The 21585-nt window shown below is 41.5% G+C and overlaps 2 protein-coding genes across 3 annotated transcripts; one reads left to right on the forward strand and one right to left on the reverse strand.

Moving 5' to 3' along the window:
* Positions 1-511: 511 nt before the first annotated feature.
* Positions 512-5768, reverse strand: ERI2 (ERI1 exoribonuclease family member 2). Its single transcript, XM_084295898.1, has 8 exons — positions 5698-5768; positions 5472-5611; positions 5200-5327; positions 4902-5058; positions 4129-4229; positions 2846-2927; positions 2059-2147; positions 512-1854 (listed from the first exon to the last, which is right to left on the reverse strand). Exons 1-8 carry the CDS (start codon positions 5718-5720, stop codon positions 514-516), a joined length of 2061 nt encoding a protein of 686 aa, XP_084152024.1. The 5' UTR covers positions 5721-5768; the 3' UTR covers positions 512-513.
* Positions 5258-19961, forward strand: REXO5 (RNA exonuclease 5). Of its 2 annotated transcripts, XM_084295896.1 has the most exons (19): positions 5258-5971; positions 7020-7141; positions 8007-8133; positions 8994-9081; positions 10225-10374; positions 10529-10617; positions 11432-11547; positions 12371-12509; positions 13028-13122; positions 13926-14028; positions 14486-14622; positions 14944-15052; positions 15394-15504; positions 15622-15759; positions 16257-16349; positions 16843-17062; positions 17465-17658; positions 18260-18369; positions 19755-19961. In XM_084295896.1, exons 1-19 carry the CDS (start codon positions 5849-5851, stop codon positions 19822-19824), a joined length of 2334 nt encoding a protein of 777 aa, XP_084152022.1. In that variant the 5' UTR covers positions 5258-5848; the 3' UTR covers positions 19825-19961. The 2 variants fall into 2 exon arrangements, with proteins under 2 accessions (XP_084152022.1, XP_084152023.1); XM_084295897.1 differs by lacking the exons at positions 5258-5971; positions 7020-7141; positions 8007-8133; positions 8994-9081 and adding an exon at positions 9580-9717.
* Positions 19962-21585: the final 1624 nt, after the last annotated feature.

A 21585-nucleotide genomic window follows, 5' to 3' on the forward strand; every position in this document is an offset into this window, starting at 1 on the left:
GTCAAGAGTACAACAGATGCATTAAATAAACTGAAAAGTGTCACTGGCATTTTATCTTTATTGTTACTTAATTTAAAAAAGAGTTTAAAAGAACACTTGTTTCAAGAATCACTTTTGAAAAGTGTGATAACTTATAAATACATTTTCAAAGTTATAATCACTGAAAGTATATTTAGAAAAAATAGTGCAAATAAAATCTACAGCATTAAAGTGTTGAGGACTAGACTAGCAAAGAATTTAAAATACATGATACAGTATAATTAATAGCTGCTTATACTAATCTTAGCATTTACTTTTTTCTGTTCTCTCACACTGCATTAATGATATAGTTTATAATATATGAATATTATTGTATGCTTGAGCATTTTCAATTTTTATCCACATTAACCAAGCAATGTCACATTCTGAGAATGGGATGAAAACATCTGACATCATTAGACTGTCCTGGTTATATTAAAGTGTGGTTAACTAACGATTAAAGATTCAGACCAAAAAAAAAAAAAAAAGTAAATGTCAAGTTCTCATAGATGGCCTAAGGAACAAACGGTTTTTGTTGGAAGAATTTCCTAAAGTACTGGGGCAAGTTCCAAGAGAGGTCGAGGCACCTGCATTCAGGGTGAGAACATTAGTTTTCTCTTTTAGAAAGGCATTTTCCCACTTGAAGTATCCACAACCTTTCTTATTACTGTCATGCTTACCAACAGGACAACAAAAAAACGCTTTGCCATGATTTGGACCAGCATTTGATACATAAAGCCTTTTAGCTCTTCGACCACAGTTACACAGAGGGGGAGTTGGTTTTTCGTTTTTCACAGCTGTTACAGGCTGATTCAGATTGACTGTGGAGTTCAGAATGGTATGAGATACTTTGGATAAGTTTGAACTTCTTAAAGGTAAGGAATGATCAAAAGATGCATTTTTTTCTTGATATATAGAGAAAGACCGTTTCTTTGCTGGTGGGAACATTTTTGGACTAGTTGGCTTTCTTTTAGGAACCTCAAAAGGAGTGGAATAATTTTTCAATGATTTTGATTGTGATGAAATAGCATTTGCCTTTGCAGATGGTAACTTAAAGGCTGAAAGATTTGAAGTCTGCCCTTGTACTGTTCCTACATTATAGATAGTAGTATCAGGACTTTTGTAAATGATAGATTTGAGAGATTCCACAGGTACAACACTTTTCCCTGAACTTTGATTATTTGAACTCATCACAGCTGATTGCTTTGGAATTGTTTCTTCTTCAAACACTGTTAAAATATCCATACTTGAGCCATCTTTAAATTCAACACAGTCTGATTTTTGTTCAGATTGAGATTCTGGTATTAAAGCTACATCTTCCCAGTCAGCCAGCAGAGGTAAACAGTCAGAACTAGTACTAATATCCTCAGTGGAGATGTTAACTGAGGAGATGGTAGTGGAGACAAGTACTAGTCCTGATTCATGTACTGGGCTGTATCTGGTTGTACTCATAATATGCCCGTTGTTCAATCCTCGCTGAATGCCTGTTGATAAATTACTGTGAGATTGCTGCACATGTCTAAGAGGAAGAGGAAATCTGTCAGTAGACACTGACAAAGAGCTTTGGGCTTGATTGTTTAAGTCAGTCCTCGAGCTGCTGCTAGATGCAACATGGATGTCTGCAGAGGAATCAGTACAAGTGGTCTGTTGTTCTTCAGTTTGTACATTAGAATTTATGATAAATCCTGCAATACTGTTGTGGTTTTTCTCTGCCAGAGAGTTTATTTTACAAGTTCTCTCTCTAGATGTCTCAGGTCTGCTGTTAGTTCCCAGTGGAGTCTTGTCAGCGAAGTTTGCGTTCAGTGTTCTAGAAATTAAATTCTTCTTCAGATATGCCTAGGGAGTCCATATATCAAAAGAGATTTTGGAGAGTGAATACTCAAGTAGTTTCAGAAATCAATGTACAAAACTAGTAAGTGTGTCAGCTTATGGATATTATTATTATTCACAGTCAAGATACTGGTTTTGTTATAGCTCACCTTTCATCTGTATTTCAGGCTGTAAGACAAGTAGGAGGATAGATACGAAATAGTTACTAACCTTATCCAAAGATTTAGTAATTTTCAACACACATCCATCACAAATCATCCTCCAAGCAAGACGGGCAGTATTCCGAGAATCATCCAACCCTTCAAAAGCATGGTTATATTAATGCCTTCCTTTTAAACTACTACTGGGGATGGTTCTTATTAGAGGAAAAGTGACATTTAGGTACACCTTACATAAATGAAATGGATTCACATAATTCTGACACTGTTATATAGTTCAGAAAAGGGCAGTGGAAGTTAAAAAGAAAAAAAAAAATCTCCTGTGCTGAAACATCTGAAGGAACAACCCATATAGCTGAATATATAGACACAATGATCAAAATCCATGTTCAGTTGTATTAGTTAGGTCAAAAAATAAGTAAAAAAATCACATTGCGCTGGTATTCTCTTACACTAATAAGCTGTCCAGACCTATCAGGGAAGATCAAGTTTTCTTGATCTTCCCTGATACTCTTTTTCCCATACTCTTTTTTCTTTTGCACCCTAGCAATCCAGAGCTTGATCTTGTGCAACATACAGGCAAAAGTTCTAGGAAAGATTTCTGAAACAAAGCATGAGGTTAGAAATGACAAACTGATCGTTGAAGAATCTGTCTTTTCTTACTTTGATGGTTTTGTTGAACAGAACATCGCATAGCCTGGAAGTAACGGTAACATTTATATTAACTAGTAGATATTACTAGCTAGTTTAGTTTACCTAACTAAAGCTAAACAGTAGCTATCTAGTCTTATAAAAGATATGTATGTATGTTAAAATGAGGATGATCATATCATGCTTACCAGAATGTTCCCGTCCTGCAAAAGTTAGCCCCAAATCCTGCAAAGCACCATTCAGTCCTTTAGGCTTTCTATTATAGAAGGCCTAGGGAAAAACATGCAGGTGGTTAATAAAAAAATATTTCAAAACCCCTTCACAGTGGAGTGAAAAACAGTTCAGAAATATCACCTTACAAATAGTACATCTCACAAGGCCAAATATTTATCACAACTGTAAAATGAAGACAAGTGTAACTCAGTATGTGACTTACCCTGTAACAGATTAGAATGGAAAGAACCATAAATCCCTTCTCCCAGCCTTAAACTAATCCATTCTATCTTACCTCATTTTACCTTCATTTGCACTTTATGGTTTGCATTGATGAAGGCCTTAACAACAGCCTTGAGGAATACACTGATAAATACTATCTTGAATATTTAAACTGTTATGCATTGCAAAGGCATAAGCATTAAAAAGAGTTTACGTATGTGCCAAATATAATACTTTTTCTCATTTAATAATCCCTGTTTCTCATATGAATGCCCTGCTTATCTTCAGAGACTTAATTCTGCTGCTTAAACTCCAAGTATCAGTGGACAGGTAGACTCCTGGATAAACCTTTGAGAGCTTCCCTGGCTACACAGGGGAACCCAGCTGCCATTAGTCCCTGAGGCAGAACTCTGTTCCAATGTAGACTATGAAAAAATGAGCCAAAAAATCCCACCAACACAAACACACGTACACAAAGCCTTTCATTTTCTCAGTATAAATGCATTTTATATATATATTTTATATGTGTGTGTGTATATATATATATATATATATATATATATATATATATATTCATTTTCCAGTATTGCTAATGCTGTTCAGAATATACTTTCTGGTCAAAGTTTGTATATATATATATACATATATTTAAATCCTGTACTAGGTCCATATGTACCTTCTAAACAGCTGAGGATCACTATTTTCCATGCAGCAGTGTAAAGCAGTAAGAAGAACATAAGAAAAACAAGTTAAGGCAGCAATCAGAGTAAAAGATGTCAGGAAAGGAAGAGCAGCTCAAAAAAAATCTTCTGGGATTATCATTCATTTATGTAACAGAAATACTCAATACTTTTCTAAGCATTAAGACTGTTAAAATTCATGCCGTTCTAGAGCATGCAATTCATTATTGAGTGATAACACAGAAAGAAAACAAAGGAGTAACTAGACACTGGAACATACGCTATTGGTTTAGGTATACTTGGCCTTTGAGATGGTAACATGGGTATAAGTGTGTCAGTCTATTGATTTTTCTCACCTTATATGTTGCTTTGAGATCAATCCAGGAATTTAAGATGTCAGGTTTTCGCAACTGCTTCCTTTTACACTCATACTGCAAGCACACACCCAGGTCCCAGTCTGCACAGAAAAAGCAAAACCAAATGAAGATTTACTATATTTTTTAATCCTGATGCCTTCCAATTAGGCCTTTCTCTCATCTGAATGGACTAGGGGTTACAAAAAAAAAAAAAATCAGCAAGAAAAAATGCAACTGTTTGCGTGATAACTATAGATAGTGAGCACAGACGTTTAATTGGGCAGGTCGCTGGTACTGCTGTACTTCCATAACTGTCCTAAGCATGCCTTAAAACCTACATAAAGAGATGAATCAACATACTAGTAACATCCTGTACAGATGGGTACAGGACACATGAAGCCTTTGTACATGAGAAGCACTTGGGTTGCTGCAATGGTTCAAGATGACAAGTGAGTGCATGCTCTTAGTAAACAATGACTTTGTGATACATAAATATCTTGGAGACCTCACTAAATCATTTACACTTGTTGAGAATGGCAACACATTGCACTCTGTGTAAAGCAGAAAAATGTGATGACCCTGGAGACAAATATAGAGTGAACAAGTCAGAATTCAACAGTATTCATATTTTCAGTCTTATCCGATATCATATCCCTAATATTTAACAGGACTTTGACTCCCTAGCAGTGAAGATGCAATCTTACTAGCACCACCAAATGTTCAGTTTTAATGGGTATTAATTTGCAGAAAAATTAAATGAAAATTCTACCTACCTGTCCAAGTGACAAACGTACATGGTTTTGCTTCTGAAATAGAATTACTTGGAGTATCTGAACTGAATACAATTTTCTTCTCCTGTTGTATCTTTTGAATCCATTTCAAAAACTGTGATAAACAAATGTTTAGAGGTACCCCTTCATCGACTTGATTCTTTATGAAAGAGAAGAAGAGATGTATGTGTTAATATGGACTGGAATTCATTTGAGGCTTATTTCTCCTTAGCCCTCTTTAAAGGTCTCCACAAAATAGTAGTAAGCAGCAATTTTAACTTCACCCAGAACGGCACTACACCTGCGTTATGCCGGTCAGCTCCGTACAGAACTCGGAGAGCACGGGATGCTCCTGGGGCTGGACGTAGGTGTGGAACTCCGCTTCGATCTCTCCGGTGGCGGTGTTCAGCAGGACTGCTGGAAATTCAACTGCGACAAAACCAGAACGAGACGGGGAAGGAACAGGCCACAAAGGTTAAAGCTGCTCGCGGAGGTCATTCCGTCCGCGTAACACGGGCCGAGCCGTCAGCGGAGGGCGACCAGGCGCCGAGGGCCCGCTGGGCCGCCACTCACTGATCTCGGGGCTGTGGCGCCGCTCGCCCCGCCAGCAGGTGGCCTCCAGGTCCACGACCACCAGGTGCCCGAAGCGCTGCTCCGCCGTCACCGCCGCTCCGCTCCGCGCCCGCCCGCTGCTCCTCGCCAGCCCCAGCTGCCTGCGGGCGGCACCGAGCTCCCCTCAGCACCCGCCTCGCCTCGCCCCGCTCCCGGCCTCCCCTCCCGGCGCCCTCGGGGCCTGCACCTGGCCAGGCGCTTGGTGGCCATCCCCGCCTCAGCGCGGGCCGCCGGCCGCCATTTCGAGCTTCCCGCCGGGCCGCGGGCGGAGCGGGGCGGAGCGGGGCCGCGGGGCGGGGCTGGCCCTGAGGAAAGCTCCGGCGGCCCGGAGCGGGGTCATGGCTGGCAGCGGCTGCGGGAACGCCTGCAAGAGGCCCGCCGAGGCTGATGGCACCGCGGAGGGGCTGGGGGCGGCTCGGAAGAGGAGCAGGACGGAACGGGGCGGCCGGCACAAGGCGAAGGTAGGCGGCCGAGGCGGGGAGCCTCGGGTCAGCCTGAGGGGCTGGGGGCCATGGCGCTGCGGGTTCCTAGCGGGGGTTTGGCCGCTCAGCCTCACAGGCTGGCGCCTCTGTTTAACTTCTAACCCGGGCCTTAAATTGCACCAGCACAGCCCAGGGGGCAGGCTCTGCCGCAATTACCGAGCACGAGGCTCGGTAGCGTGCTAGGGAAAACACTGCCTGGTAGCGAGGCAGATACCCGAGTAAGCCCCCTGCGGGATTCCATCTGTAGTGTTGGTTGCTTGTTTGTGCTTTTTTTCCTCATTTTTTCTTTTCAGCTATGACATCAGTATGCCACAGTGTCTTTTCATTAGGTAAAAAAGAGTATCTGTAAAAACTGCAGGCCAAAAGAGCGCTATCGGAACAGGGCAGATGGGTAATGGAGGCCTCCAAAATAATGTACCTGCTTGCTGGCCAGCTTGGGAGAACTCTTGATTTTAGGATCATGGCTTAAAGAGCTGTTGTGCAGAGTTGTGCGGTTGCGTTCATTTCATCTCATCTAGTCTGATGCTTTTTTCCTCGTATCTGCCTTGCATATTAACGAAACATTTTTCCTGTAGAGGCCAGCAGATCCATCCACCGAAGCAGATGACACAGTGTAAATGAAGTACATGAGTTTCAACAGAACAAATGGCTACATATAACTCTTCTATAAATGCCCAAAGCTCCACAGCAGGGAGTGGGTGAAGGGGTTGAGACTATAGCACATCATATTTGCAAATTAAGTAACCTTAAAAGTCTCCTTACTATATATGTCCTCACATGTTCGTTGTTACAAAATACATCTGTGAAGTTAGAGGACCTGGGTTACTGAAACACTGACAGTGAATTTAATATTGAAGTGGGATCTGGAAAGGAACTTTTTGCCCATACTGAATGGAAGAGTTATTTTACATGTAGTTGATTGCACCTGAGTGGTAAATAGTTTCCTTTTACTGTATAATTGACTTCATTTTCTGCAAACTTATGTGATCACATGGAACTTTCTTTACTGGCATTTTCCTTTCTGCAGGAAAAGTCATCTCGCTTGTCTGCAGCTTTATTTGGTGAGGACTGTGAAATCAGCCATGACCAAGTTTACGAGTTGTTAAAGTATGCAGCTTTGGGAAAATGCTACAATGTCACACAGCCCAGGTATAACACTTTCATATTTGGGAATCAACCCTGTCTTATGTCCTCATATGCTGTGAAAACCTATCTAAAGGCATAGGCAATGCTTGTTTTAGAATCCTTGCAGCACAGATGCCATAATGACAGACTGCATTGTGTAGATATGGTTCTTGTTAGACTTGGCTGGAGACCACAATTTCTCCTCTGATAAAAATTCTACCATTTCATAGCTTTGCTTCATGTAGTTACCAAAAATTAAACAATTTTTTGTATAAAAAACACACTGAGAAAAAAAAATATGTTAAAATATTAATGCAAAACATTTAATGACAGATATAATTGAAATGTTTTCTCTAGAGTGTTTTGGGAAGGACAATTTAATCACTGCTCTTTTTCGGGGCAATTTCTCAGCAATGGAAGTGGGAGGCTGAGGAGTGTATACAACCTCGGATGGCATAAATATGGTGAAATATAATAAAGTTAAAGGCCAAAATGCTCCACTTTGGATTTTTACTGTCAAAGAGAAAGTGATTTTGTGAAGCTTTCATTTTGATGAAATGATTCCATTCTTCAGTTTGATTGACTAGACTGTATCACTACAGCTGAAGTTACTTGTATGTTTCATATTCTGATTAATATAAATGAGGTGGGTAGGTTATGACTTGAAATGGTACTGTAACAGAATTTTGCTACAATTCATTCTTTCTGTCTCTCATGTTATGTTGCTTCTAGGAATATGTGGCTGGCTGAGATAAGCTAGAAAAGCCTCTTCTCATTGAAGTCACTTGGCACTTTGCCACTGACTGACCGAAAAGCTGGGTTGGCGCCAAGTTTGTTTTTAAGAGTGTTTGATGATTGTTTTGCTTTGATTTCTTTTGTTTAATTGCAGCTGGTGCCGTATTTATCACCAAAGCCACCTGGCAGGGGTTGTGGTTATTGTTCTACATGAGATGAGCCAACTCCATTTCTACAAATTCTATTTACAGTTCAAACACCTCAGAAAAGTGTTCCAGCATGTAAGTCCCCAAGCTATATTGATGTCTGCTAAAATTCCTGCAATCCTTAAAGCACGTCCCAATGATTATTGCTGCAGTGAAATTATTGTCTTTCCAATAGGAAGAGTCTGCCTTTTGACTCCTAAAGCAATGAGAGGATCTGTTAGTGGCCTTTGTAAGCCCAGAACAAAGACCATGGCTTTAATATTGGAAGCAGATTTTTCAAGACTTAGGTCTTTGAAGCCTTACCAGGTGAAATGTGCATACATTGGTGTTTCAGCCCTCTGTACTTCCAACATCTTCAGGATGCCTGGGAGATTGAAAATACCTCGGTTGATTTGAAATTTACTTTAAGCTATGAGTGAGGAGAATCTCAGAGTTATGACTGATTGAAAAATCTCACTCTGACAATTTACACTTTCTATCAGATTTCTTCCATTTCCCAAAAGCATTATTCTGAGCTACAAGCAATGTTTTTGAAGGAAGAAAGAAGTGCTTTGATTGGAACTTCTAGAGAATTCTCTCTGAACTGCAGCAAATACAAAATCACAGCTTAGCTGGAAAGTCTGGAAGTGCTTTAGTTTCTATCAATTAAAGTCTGAAACTTGCATTTGCAGTCATATCTGGGAAAGCAAATCTTTCCTTAGTACAAAGAATTCTATAGTGTGCGTCATCATCAAAATGTTTGGTTTGTGTTTTGTTTTGTTTTCTTGTGAAAATGCCCAACGTGCTTCTGCTACTTTTTTTAACCACCTTTCTCTAAATGTTATTGCTGTGGGGATAAAGAGGCACCTTATATACTTGACATTTCTGCTGTGATTCAAAGTTCCTAAAACATCTCTTTTTTTTCTTTTTTCTTTTTTTTTTTTTTTTCTCTCCAGAGATTCACATTACCACCTTCTTCAGCCAGCTTCCTAGCCAACCTGTATGGAGAAGGAGCAGATGCGAAAACTCAAAACAATGCACAAGGTATCTTGGTTGGCTTTGCACCATCCGTTTTAGTCACAGTGATTTGCTTTCAAGAGTAATTTAATAGCTTTGCATGCTGTGCTACCCCAACATGCTGCTATGCTAAACTTGTTTACAAAGGAACAAGTATAATAGCCAAGAGGCTAGTTCCTCTAACTAGTTCAGTAACTCTCTGTTGGACTTACTGTCATAAGTATATGCAAAAAGAACAGAAAACCTTAGTAAGTTTAACCCAAAATTCTGATGCTTCGTTATCCATTTTGTGGTTATTTTATTGTAATGTATATCTAATAATAGATACACGGATATAAAGTAGATTCAAGCTAAGATATTACTCATTTGCTCGTAGTTTTCTTTGCTATGCTGAGCTGCAAATCAAGGTAAAGAATAGGTATGTTGACAACTGATCTCCTATTTTTACACTCTTTATAGAGGTGATTGTAATCCAACGGGCTTGTACAAAACCCGCAAGAGACTACAATGAGAACTTCACTGAAATTGTTAGAAGTGTAACAAAGAATCTTGAATTCCAGTCCTAAATGGGAGAATGAACAGCTGTTACTTTCAATGTATTGACAAAGTCCTCTAGCATCCTGACTGTAAACCTACTGCACAGTCACAGATCTGAGATGTCAGGTATATTTCTCTTTAAGTGCAATCTGCAGGGAATCACCTACAAAATAATTAGACTTTATACAGCTGTGGATTCTGGTGTCAGTTTGCTTCTTTTTGAGCCACAGAGTGTCTTTTCTCCTAATAATACTTTGGGAAAAGAATTTCACACAGAAAGTAGGAAAAAAGAGAACTTTTACAGCTTACATAACAGATGACTATGCTGTCATGCTTATGAGAAAAGTGTTCTGTTACTGAAAGGAATGTGAGACAGATTTGTGACGTGACTTGCTCACAATCAGCTAACTGCCAGTAGCTAAACTGGGAGTAGGATTCAAGTACCCTGTCACACATCAGCATGTATCATTTATCCTTTTATTTATATATATATATATATATATATAAAGTATCTTATTGTTCCACGTAGTGTTTAATTGTGAAATGGTGTAACCTCTTAGTGTGCATACTAACGCAGAAAACTGCAAGTAAGGAGTGCTATCTGAACTTGACAGGTGATTCTGTATGTTACAGGCTTGATTTCCACTAGCAGTGGATGTATTCCTAAAAACTCAGACTTGCAATGTGATCCCATCATCCGGAAATACGGAGAATCAAAACAAGGCCTTACTAGGTACATTCTAACTTTAGAAGAGCTGAAAAAAAATGATTATCCCATGAAAGGTCAGTTTTTTGAGGTTTTTGCTTGGTTGGGCTGGGTTGGTTTTTGTTTGCTTTTAATTTTGCCAGTTAATGATATGCCTGGTCATGTAAGATACATGACTTCTGTTAGAAGAGGGAGGTCTGTGTCTTGTTCACAGGTGTCTTTTCATTTTAGGCTCCCCTGGATGTAAGGGTTATGTGCATACAGAGTGTGATCAGCAGAGGACAGACAGCAGCCCCCTCTTTGGTCTGGATTGTGAAATGGTAAAAATAAATGTGTGACCTTACAAAGCATAGTCAAGCAATCAAGCTCCAAGCAGCTATTCCAAAATGAGCCAGGCACCCTGGGCATTTATTAAACCATGTATTAATAAATGTGTATATATATATATATAAAATATACAATAGATGTATTAATACATCTGCTGCCAATCCCTTCAGTGATGGTACCAGTGTTAATACAACCACAGGAAGGACTCAGAGTTCTCCTCCAGAGAACTCAGTTACATGGTGGTTTTCAGAACAGCATCTGGAACTGCCAGGTCCATCACCAATGCTGCAGTAACTCTCCTTCTCCCAGCTCTCCCCAAAGCTTGGGAATGCAGAGATGTCCCTGTGCTACACCTTTAGCCATCCCAGTTCTTTCAGCAACGTGCTGTGGTGAGGATTCCTCTCTTAGTGCAGTTCTGACCTTGCAGAGATGCCCCGTTGGCATCAGCATTGAGTGACTAACAATGTGATTTGGGCCCTACTTTTAAATTCTATTTATCTTCTCTGGTGAAGGTGCTGTCAGTTGCAGCCCTGCAGTGCAGAATACAAACTGATTCTGTGAAATCAGCACTTCTTTGTAAAGGCTATCTTTGTGTTGTGCTTGCCTGTGTGTTCGCTGTGTTTATGGTGGGCATTTAACAATTAAAACGAAGCATGCTACAGCATGAAGCAAGCTATAACTGGCAGATCTCTAAGTAAAGCAACTCCTTAGCAGTGATGCTGGCTGTAGCCAAAGCAGATCTCAGCTAAGGTTGTTGAATGGCAGCGTTGTGCTGATTCAAAAGCTGCCTCTGCTTTTTCCTGACAGTGCCTGACTGCAAGGGGGAATGAAGTCACTCGTGTCTCTTTGGTGGATGCACAGGGTCAATGCCTCTTGAATGAACTAGTCAAACCTGAAAGCACAATAGTGAACTACCGCACCAGGTGAGTCGTACTGAAGTGTCTTATCTCTTCAAGAGCTACAAGCCTTTCAAATCAAGCCTGTAACACAGGACCTTGCAGAAGACTCTGGTCTGTACGCTTGTCTACTCACCAATGTCTACTGCATTGTACTTGGTGTTAAGAATCTGGTTTGTGCTTTGTGGGTAGAATAACCAACATTATGTATGCACTCCCTGCTGTGCAGTGCCCCTGTGTCTAGACAGAAGCATTATCATTCTGCAGTGTTCTAGGAAAAGTTAATGATACACAGTACAGGTTACTCTTTACTTCCAGATATAAAGTAGGACACAGGGTGAGTAAGAGTACGGGATTGCAGTCTGGGTCTCTGCTCTCTAAGTTTGCTCGTCTGTAGAAAATGAACAGTGCGGGTCATAAACTCACTTCAAGCTCTAGGGCTGGGCTCAGTATTATAACAAAAGAAGGCAAAATTCAAGCCACGTCTTCTCTAAGACTTTGCCTGCATGTTTCCAGGAGGTGAAGTGCCAATTCCCTCAGGTTACTTGGAAGCATTTCCTTCCATGTCAGCTTTGCAATATTTCCTTACCTGTGCTATCTGATGCTAAGAACTGCATCACTTAAGTTATGCTTGAAAAAGAACAAACTTTTGAAACAGATATGGTAACTGTAGCAGCTTAATATTTGTGCAGTATATCCTCTTATGTTGGAATGCATTTAAGGAAGCAATAAATTGCATTCTCTCATTTGTTACACTGGGTTCTTATTTTACATATGCTGCTTGTAATGTTCTCCAGTAAGTGCTGTTGCTGATGCACAGCTTGTACTCCTTCCATTTTCTGTTTTGAAGATTCTCAGGAATCACAAGGAAGATGCTGCTTCCGGTGAAAACAAGATTGCCAGACATACAAAGCAGACTAAAAAAAATACTGCCGCATGATGCAGTATTGGTGGGTCATTCTCTAAATGCTGATCTCCAGGCTTTGGAAGTGAGTATGCTTTTAAGAGTATTTTTCCCAGAACTGCTGTTCGTTTCAGGTCTGAAAGTTCAATTTTTTTTTAATCAGTAAACACTTGTTAGTTGCTTTTCATTATGAATAGCCTTACGGCTGTAAGGATTTAAAAGAGAAATACTCCCCTTCCATCTATAAAACCTGCAAGGTGCTGTTCAGAACCCAAAAGGAAGAAGCTTCACCTTTCTGCTTCAGCCAGGTGCTTTCGATCACTGTCATGGGAAGAACTGAAGTCCTTCCTGTATTGAATTTAACCGGCCAAAATGCTTGAGTCGTAGTCATTCCAACCCCACCTTGGTCTTCCCAACAGAGCATTAGAAAGGAGATTTGGGGCTGTTTCATGGTTCCCATGTGTTCTCTTGTCTGAACCAGTTATCTGTCAGTGACAAATAGGCAACTGAAATGAAAGGCCAGAGGCACAGATAATGGAGTCACTGCCCAATTCTATGTGAGTGCTGTTCTTAATTAAACTGATGATGTTTTCTCTCCTCCAGATGATCCACCCTAGTGTTATTGATACTTCACTGCTTTTTGCCAGAAATGAAGGTCGAAGATTTAAGCTAAAATTTTTAGCCAAAGCTGTTTTAGGGTAAGATTATTTTTGCATTGTCATGGAAAGTATTAGAAACTGTTATGGGGGCTATAGGGTCCTGCTCTTCCACCATTAGGATGAGAATTTTTTTCCTTCTGATAAAACTCAAAAGGAAGGAGAGCAGGCTGTGCAAACAGACAATAAAGAGGAGTTTACTGTGTGCTTGAAACATCAGGCAGTGTCATAAATTGGCTTATCTTTGAGCAAGCAGGGATGCTATGACACAACCAGTAATGAGCTCATTTGTATGTGAACCACAAAACTAGCTTTTCTGCACTTCTACCACTATATGAAATTGTAGAGCAGCAAATGAACTCCGGCTCACATAAATGAGATATGTTGCAGTTATCTAGAAAGAAAAGCTAACTTATAGAAGTATAATTTACTGACTTAATCATGTCCCTTGCTATGCTAGCTATCATAGCACATCTTAACAATCCAGCACGCACCATTTACTCTGTAGCTCCAAACCTCACTGACTTGGAGGTTGCCTCCCTGCCTGTGCATTGGGTCATTGGTCAAGGAAAAAGCAAAATTAAAAATAATCATGCCTCAGAATACCAAGTATTACTGCTGCTTCTGTCAAACCCTGTAAACGGTGTTTTGCTCAATGTTGCAAAAATATTTCTTGCAGTAACTTTGGGGAATATTTCACAAGAATACTGCTGCACAGAATTGAAATCCTTTTTGGAGAGGGGAAAGCTATTTTGCCTGAAAAGGACCCAATTTAGAAAAGACGAGATGTTGGTCAGTATGGAAAAACAGATAACCTGCCAGTACACCTAATTTTGATGCCCTAGGAAGGAGATCCAGTGTGACCAGAACCTTGGTCATGATCCTACAGAAGATGCAAGAGCTGCATTGGAACTGGCTCAATTCTTTATTGAGCAAGGACCAGCAAAGGTAGCTATATCTAATATCTTTAACAGCAGAATATACAAGTTGTGTATACGAAGAAAAAGCATTATTGCCCATCCTCTTACTGATTTAAAAGAGAAATCAGGCTGATCTTGCAGAGGGGCATTGGGGGAAGAAAGATTCAGACGCTTGCAGCCTACAGGAGTACCTATCATTTTTTTTCTAAATAAAGAAGTGAGGACCTCGTATGTTTTGGCAGGAGGTTTTTTGAATCCCCTTGTACTGTTGGTTTCTTGAGAGGATGTTTTGGATGTGCTGGTTGATGCCCTAAGTGCTGCATGCTTAAAATGACAACAGAAAATAATAAGGCAAAAAATGAATGTTTGTCTTTCTCCACTACTGTGGAATGTGCCTAGGTGACTCATAGAGAAGGCACATGCTATTTGGTTAGCTACAATTAGTTGAGATGAAACCAAGCTACTCATCTTCTTCCTTCCACAAGGTAGCAGAACTAAATTTGGAAATGCTGCTGACAACTGAAAGACTGACTGAGGTGTCACAGAACAAATCTGCGTTACAGCCACAAGGATGTAGGGTCCAGAAGCAGTCGAATGATCCTCCGCATCTATCCAAACCATGGTAATAAGATTCTCAGATATGCATGTTTTTCCTTTGATCAAATCCTCAGTGAAATCATAGAAGTATCTTATGTTTTCAAAAGCCACCAGTGCCTTCAGAGAGACACAGATAATTGTAGAGTAACACTGTAAAATTTTCAGAAATAGTATCTTAAATTTCACAAAGCATTTTCCAGGCTGCTTTTGATCTTGAGGGCAAGAATATTATTTAAGATTTCTTTAATGAACTGTGTCATTTCTCAGTGACAGGCACTTCCTTACATGCTTTTAACTCACCATATCAATAACTACTGTGCATCACAGCTTTTTTTCTCTCCGCTAGTTTTTTAGACTGCTTGCAGGTGACTGGCCAAAAACCCCTCCTTTTAGGCAGACAAGAAGTGGACTCTTCTGGCCTGTGTCAGAGTAACCTAAGCACTTCAAACAAACAGGTGAATGGATTTGGGTGGGTTGGTCTAAGCAAGCTTCAAAGTAGTTTGAAGTTCTTGTTCTGGGGGTGGGTTGATGAGTCCTATTTTAAAAAGCTGGCTGACGGTAGCGTTAGCAATAGTGTTAATACCAGGTTAGCTAAATCCATTTTCTTATTTCAGAAATAAGCTTTGATCCTCTATCACCCTCTCATGACTCACTAAAGAAGAATTTCTGCCTGAGGGCTTCCTTGGACAATAATGACAATTAAAGTGGAGAACTAAATTCAAGAGCTTTGTTTCTGATCTTTTGCAGTACAATTACCTTGCACCTCTTTGAGCCATATGTACTCTTTTCCTCCCAGATTCTTCAGAGAGCCTTAGAAGATGTTCCCCTCTCCACATTCAGTATCATTCAGTTCAGTTTGGGTCCAGAGTACATTGCATCTCATCTTCCTGCTGGATTTTGTGAGAAGGTACCTTTTTTTTTTTTTTTTTTTTTTTTTTTTTGAGCAAGACTAGTCTTCATTGCTCAACTTGGAAAGAGACATGTATGCTTTGTGAAGTTCCTTCTCTAATCTGTGTTCCCACAGGTGAGAAGCAAGCTGACTGACATGCTGACAATTTATGCAGGTCCTTTTGAAGAAAGTTTCTGCCTGAAGTCTGTGAAAAAAGAATTTGGGAAGTGTGGACCAATCCAGTCTCTGACAGTGGTAACGGAAACGTACCAGGTGAGGGGCACTCAAGGCATTCAGTTTGACAGGCAGTGAAGTCCAGAGTAACCTCTAGGATAGATAGGGATGAGAACCACTTAAATATCTTTTTTTGTCTCTTGTGTTTTTTTCTCTGGCTGCTTAGTCATGAGCTACAACAATTCAGCACATATAAAAGCTGCTGCACACAGCAACAAGAAGCATAGCTGATGTGGCATAACAATGCTGCTCAAGCTGAAGAGCTTTAACTGAGTACTGGTGAAACCAAGATGATTTTTGTTCCTCTCAAGAGAATTGATATGCTAAGGCCTTTAGTGGCAAAACAAGGTTGCTAATAATTGCCAAGTTAATTGAAGGCTTTTTAAACAGCTACAGTGTATGGAGTGTTACCTGTATTACCCACCCTACCCTTTTTATATGCTATTAAAAAAAAACAAAAACAAACACAACTTACAACAAGGGGTAGGGCTAATGTGTATTATTCATAAATCTGAAGTGTATTATCTTGTTTCAAGCCCTACGTCTGTATCCAGTATGAGGTGCTAGAAGCTGCCCAGCTTGCTGTGGAAAGCCTAGATGGAGCTGAGGTAGCAGGTTCCTGCATTAAGGTAAACAAAGTAAATAGCAAAAGCCTAAGTTACATGTAGCACAGGAATACTGACTAATATGTCACTTCGTAGTGCCTACCCTGAGCATAGAGTCTGGGCGAATCCTGGCTGGCTGTGCTGTTGCCATCTCCCTGTCTCTAGACAATTTAGGGCCACTGGCAGAAAGGAGATGGCAGAAAGTTGTTGCCCTCTTTCTTTGCCATCTGCCAGCAGAAAGGGTTAGAAAGTGTTCTGACCTGGCAACTGTGTCTTAAAAATGAGGAGCTGAGTAACCAGGTGTTAAAATGCCACATACATAGTATTCTTAATTGTCCTGCATTACAGACATGTTTTTCATGACTAATTAATCTATCCTTCCTTAATTACATTGTTCACGGAAGGGAAAAATAGCTAACAGTTTTGGCAATTGGACAGAATCACTTAAAACAGAAGCTCAGAACACAGGGCTGCTTTGGCTGATGTGCTGTGTGTGTTCCTGTTGGACCTAACCCAGGTTCAGAGACCTGTCACTGCTGCAACGCTGGACTGTGATGTTCTGATACAGGAACTAGAACACGATATAGAAAACGAAGGTGTGATTTATGTGGCGGGTCTAAAGAAGTCATTAAGCGAAACAGACTTGCAAGAAGAATTCAGCCAGTTGGAAGGCCTGGAAACTCTGTTCCTGCCAAAGGATCTCCAGAGTGGAAGGCACAGGAACTGCTGTTTCCTCAGTAAGTAGCTTTGCCATGCAGCCTGGTTATTTCCTTCAAATAAGCTTGTTCAGCAGTGCTGGGAAATTCAGTGACACAGCAAGAGCAACTGAACCTCACATCTGCTCCAAGTGACAGTATTCAAGATACTTGGGTGAAAGCACAGCTGGCTACTGTGAAGCTTTGCACAGACATGTAATCACTTCTAAAAAATGAAGAGAACAGCCAGATGAGTGGTGTTGCATGTAACTGGCAGTTCTGTAGTCTGACACTTACCTGTTTGCAGGATGAGCATCTGCTTACTGCAGTGATTTCAGTGTCTCATTCCCTTTTTAACCCTCTACCTTTTCAGCACGGCCCTGCAGGTGCCAAAGAACAGGGCATCATAACTGGCAAAGGGTGATCCCTTTCTTGTCTTTTCAGAATTCCAGACATCACAAAGTGCTGTGGATGCCCTTGAAGTTATAAACAGCTGGGCTGTGAAGGGCAGCAAGTTAAGAAGTAGGAAGGCACTTGCTTCAGGTCACCTCTGGAGATGGATATGGCAAATGAATCACAGCAGGGGGAAGCAAGTAGGAAACAGCTTATGTGAGAAGACGGTGCCTCTATCTGACTCTGTGAGTTTAAGGCTATGCTGGCGTTTGTTGCAGTTTGTTAGCGAGGATAATGGCATGGAACTGCCTCTGCCCTGGGAACCAGAGGTAGTCACTGGGAGGCGGCTTAGGTACAGAGCTGTATGTAGCAGTTGGATCTTCTGCTGGTGCAGAGGCTGCCATGGCTCAATTTTCATAAGGCAGCAGGAGATAACGTGGCATTAGTGGGGTACAGAATAACTGAAAAACAGCCTGGGCCTATGGAACAGTGAGTTCCACAGAGGGGAACTGCAGCCTCCCAGCTGAGAGCACGCTGGGCAATGCACAGGTATAGGGAGGCGTATGGAAGTCAGAGAGAAGCGACAAGTTGTATAGCCTACAGGAAAGGATAGATGTAGGTGCAGCTCCCATTTTCAGTGGAGGAAGCTGCAGTGCCGTGTGAGTAGGGTGTGTGGCACTCCCTGCAGCTGGACTGTTGCACTTCCACAAGCTATCCAAAAATAGAGTAGCCCCTTCCATCCCTGACACAGCTCCAGGGTCAGTCTCTGTATAAACACTTTCAGATGTGATTGTTACATATTTGTAGAAGAATAGGGGATTTCAATGCTTGTATTCTGTTACACAGGAGCAGGATCTAAGGAAAAAGGTGAAGAAGTTGGACCAGATTATAAAAAAGCTTTATAGAAGTCTGCAGAAGAATACCTTGTGCGTCGTTCTCTTCCCTGGAACAAACAGGTAACTTGCCTCTCTTTTGCTAGGAGTCCTCCCCTCTCCCTCACTACACCGTCCTTGCAGGAAAGACATTTAAGGAGGGAGAGAAACACACTTCAGAAATTCTACTAGGTGTTGGTAGTGTTTTATATATGGTCAAGTTATTTTGTTAACAAAATTAAAATCATACCCCTCCCCCTTCTTTCCCCTGCACCACCTACCAGTTCTCTGGTGGTACCCTGCCTTATATGCTTCATATCCTTACCATGGATCAGGGATCCAGGTTAACTCCATTCTTCTGTCAGGGCTATAAAAGCATGATTTGGGGGGGGAAAAAAAAAAAAAAAAAAAAAAAAACACCGCTATCTTTCATAAGAAAGACACAATTGTTGAGTTGGACCTCAGAGGTAATAGCAGGGATGCTTCCATATGGGGTAGGCTCCCTTTATTTCCCAAGGGCCCTGAAGTGCCATGGATGGCCAGTCCCTGTTTAATTATTAACAAGAAAATTGAATCTTTCCCAGGCAAGGCCTTAGTTACTAAATATATTCTTAGTTCAGCAGTCTCCTCTCAGTTCTCTAAGTATTGCTCTTCAGCCAGTCAGACAAGGGTCACATCTATCCCTGTCTTTTTGAAGTTCATCTTCAACAGAAGGGGCACCAGGCCTCTGGGGAGACATGAGCCAGGCTCTGCTATAGAAGCAGGGAACCAGAGCAGCAGCTCTTTTGTCAGGTTCCGCAGCCAGGCCCAGCTCCCCACTCTTACCTGCAAAGCTTCCTGAGGAGAGGACATGTGCTGCTGTATTATCTTCTTGACCACCGTCCCTGCAAGGGGGGAGGCATCCCAAGCCCGTTTGGGCTCAGTGCCTGTGACAAGCCATTTTAGCAAGGGTGCATCCCAAAGGCAGCTCTGGGCATGGCCCGCTCTACCTGGGCAGTTGTTGGTAACGTCAATTTCTTTTCCTTGAGAACAGATCATTTAGCTGGTTTCCCATGACACCAAAGAATAACAGCATGCAAAATGAGACAGCAGCACTTCTTCCCTCATTAGACAAATGCTGATTGAATGTAGCCCTCTACAACTGGTTTCTTGCAGAAGCGTGGTGTCAAATGCTGCTTCAGCATAACTCAGCCATGTCTGGGACAGTTTGGGAAAAAGGGTGCACCCTCTCCGGCCTGGAAGAGGTTTCTTGCCAACTGAGGCTCCCAAATTACTGTTTCCCAGAGGAATGATAGTTCAGCCCAGGCTTCTTGTTTAAAAAGAATGATGACTCATGGTTGGCTGGGAAAAAAACAAAGAACAACCTTGCAGTTTTTCAGTGTGCTGACACGGGGTTCCTGGCTCCTCACTGCTAGGCCAGCTAACTTTGCTACCCTGAACAGAAATAACATCTCTTGTTTATGTTGCAGCATCCATGGATCGCAGTCTGGCCTTGGTCTGATGGGAATAAAAGATAATGGAGGGAGCAGTGCTTGTTAAGCTGCCATGTTTTTAAGCAATCTTTTGTTAAGATATTCTTAATTACTTTAAATATTGATGTCTCTGTAAAGACCCCCTTATCATAAGAACAATAGCCTTTCACTGTATCTTTTATAATGTCTAAAAATAAAAGCTATTCAAACCATCTTAAAAGCACAATAGCTTTCCTGTTAACCCTTCTTGCTGTAGCATTTTTCCCGGCAGTGACCTAGGCAAGTGCTGGAGGAAGAGCTGGGGGCAACGTAGAGGCAGTATTTTTGCAAAAACCCCAATCACTGTTGCTCTGTGCTCTAATTCAGCAAGGTGGTTCCTTGGAGGAGCCTGATGGATGAGCTGGGTTGTGTTCAGTAAAATGTTGGAGGCCACAAACCAGTAAGCTAAGCTAAGCTAATGTAGTACCTACAGCAGCTGCTCAACAGTTAAAGGCTCTTCTTGGGAACTGCGTGGATCTCTGGAAATGTGCTGTGCCAGCTCCTCAAGCAGTTGCTGCCTCCTTTCTGGGAAAGTACTGTCCTTAGTCCATGGAAAGGAGGAATGGGTGATTCATCCTTTTTGGACAATCTCCACTTTCTCTTCCTTCCTTGACCACCTTCCAGCACCCTTCAAAAAAAAAATTCTACAGTGGCTGCAGGGGGAGGGACAAGGGCCCTTTTGAGGGACACACATACCTGTGCAAACGTCACAGGTGGTTTCAGGGGGCAGCTGGGTGCAGAGCTGCTGTAACAGTACATGATCAGCAGAAGGATGCGATGGTTTACAGCCTGAACAGCTTCAGCTGTGTGCTTTGCAGCCACTGCCACCTAGAAATAAAGGCTGACCATCTCTTGGTAATAAACCGAATTTGCAAGCACAAGGATGGCTAGGTAAGTTTTGGGCATTGAAAAAAAGCTAAAGGAAACATTTGTTACAAAGTTTGAGACAAAGGATTTCTTGGGATGAATTGGAATAGGCTAAGATAATTTTGAAAGAGTTATTACTTAGACATGATGAACTACAGCTGACAGAATATCACACCCTCCTACTTTCGATCCCAAGTTTGCTTTGCACAGCTCTTGAGCAAAGAGCCATTTATGGCTGCATGAAGGAGCAGGCAAAATAATAGCGGGGAAAAGTGAATGCAGTGTTGTTCAGAGGCAGTACTAGTGAGTGAGTAGGAGATGCTCACATCAGTGTTTCTCATACCTAGAATTTAAAGCCTTCAACACTCCTGAAAGGAACTCTCTTATTAAACATGAATGCAGCTTTTCCTTTTTTTTTTTTTTTTCCTTCCTCCCTTTTAAAACCATAATGTATCCAGGCCAAGTGAGCCTGGCAGCCTTAGGCTTTAGCTGTTGCAAACAGGCATGAGTACACTGACACTGGTGGCAGCGTCGCTATACAACCAGAACAGTGGCCAGTCCTTCATCCCGCACTGCCCTGCCCTGCTGCTTACCTGAGCGCAGCAGAGACCGCGGTGTCAGCTCGGTGAGCTGGCCCCTGGGGTGAATGGCAGCCTGACCTGACCTCCGCACTCATCCCTCCGCAAGATCACCCTCCTGTTGTTAAGACTGTTGACATCCAGCAGCTCCTTGTAGACACATGCGCTGCAGCGTTGAATGACACCAACAAAAGCAGCCAGGGTTCAGGCCATACATTTAAAAATGATGTGGTCACATCCCAGCAAGGACTGAGAAGCATTAGTAAGCATCCAAGAGTCCTGTTTGAGAAACTGTATTACAAATAAAACTAGCAAGAGTCCTATTTACAGTCATGAAAAAATAA

This window comes from Netta rufina (genome assembly GCF_964035555.1).
Source record: "Netta rufina genome assembly, chromosome: 15".
Classification (NCBI taxonomy): Eukaryota; Metazoa; Chordata; class Aves; order Anseriformes; family Anatidae; genus Netta; species Netta rufina.

What these genes read in the sequence shown, in the direction of transcription:
- ERI2 (XM_084295898.1), bottom strand. Translation starts at nt 5,720, where the DNA reads ATGGCCACCAAGCGCCTGGCCAG. An exon ending in GCCACCAAGCGCCTGGCCAG is followed by an intron (nt 5,612 to 5,697) that starts GTGCAGGCCCCG and finishes TGCCGCCCGCAG; the next exon opens with GCAGCTGGGGCTGGCGAGGA. An exon ending in AGCTGACCGGCATAACGCAG is followed by an intron (nt 5,059 to 5,199) that starts GTGTAGTGCCGT and finishes TCTTTCATAAAG; the next exon opens with AATCAAGTCGATGAAGGGGT.
- REXO5 (XM_084295896.1), top strand. Translation starts at nt 5,849, where the DNA reads ATGGCTGGCAGCGGCTGCGGGAACGCCTGCAAGAGGCCCGCCGAGGCT. An exon ending in CTGCTGGATTTTGTGAGAAG is followed by an intron (nt 15,505 to 15,621) that starts GTACCTTTTTTT and finishes GTGTTCCCACAG; the next exon opens with GTGAGAAGCAAGCTGACTGA. An exon ending in CGGTGCCTCTATCTGACTCT is followed by an intron (nt 17,659 to 18,259) that starts GTGAGTTTAAGG and finishes TCTGTTACACAG; the next exon opens with GAGCAGGATCTAAGGAAAAA.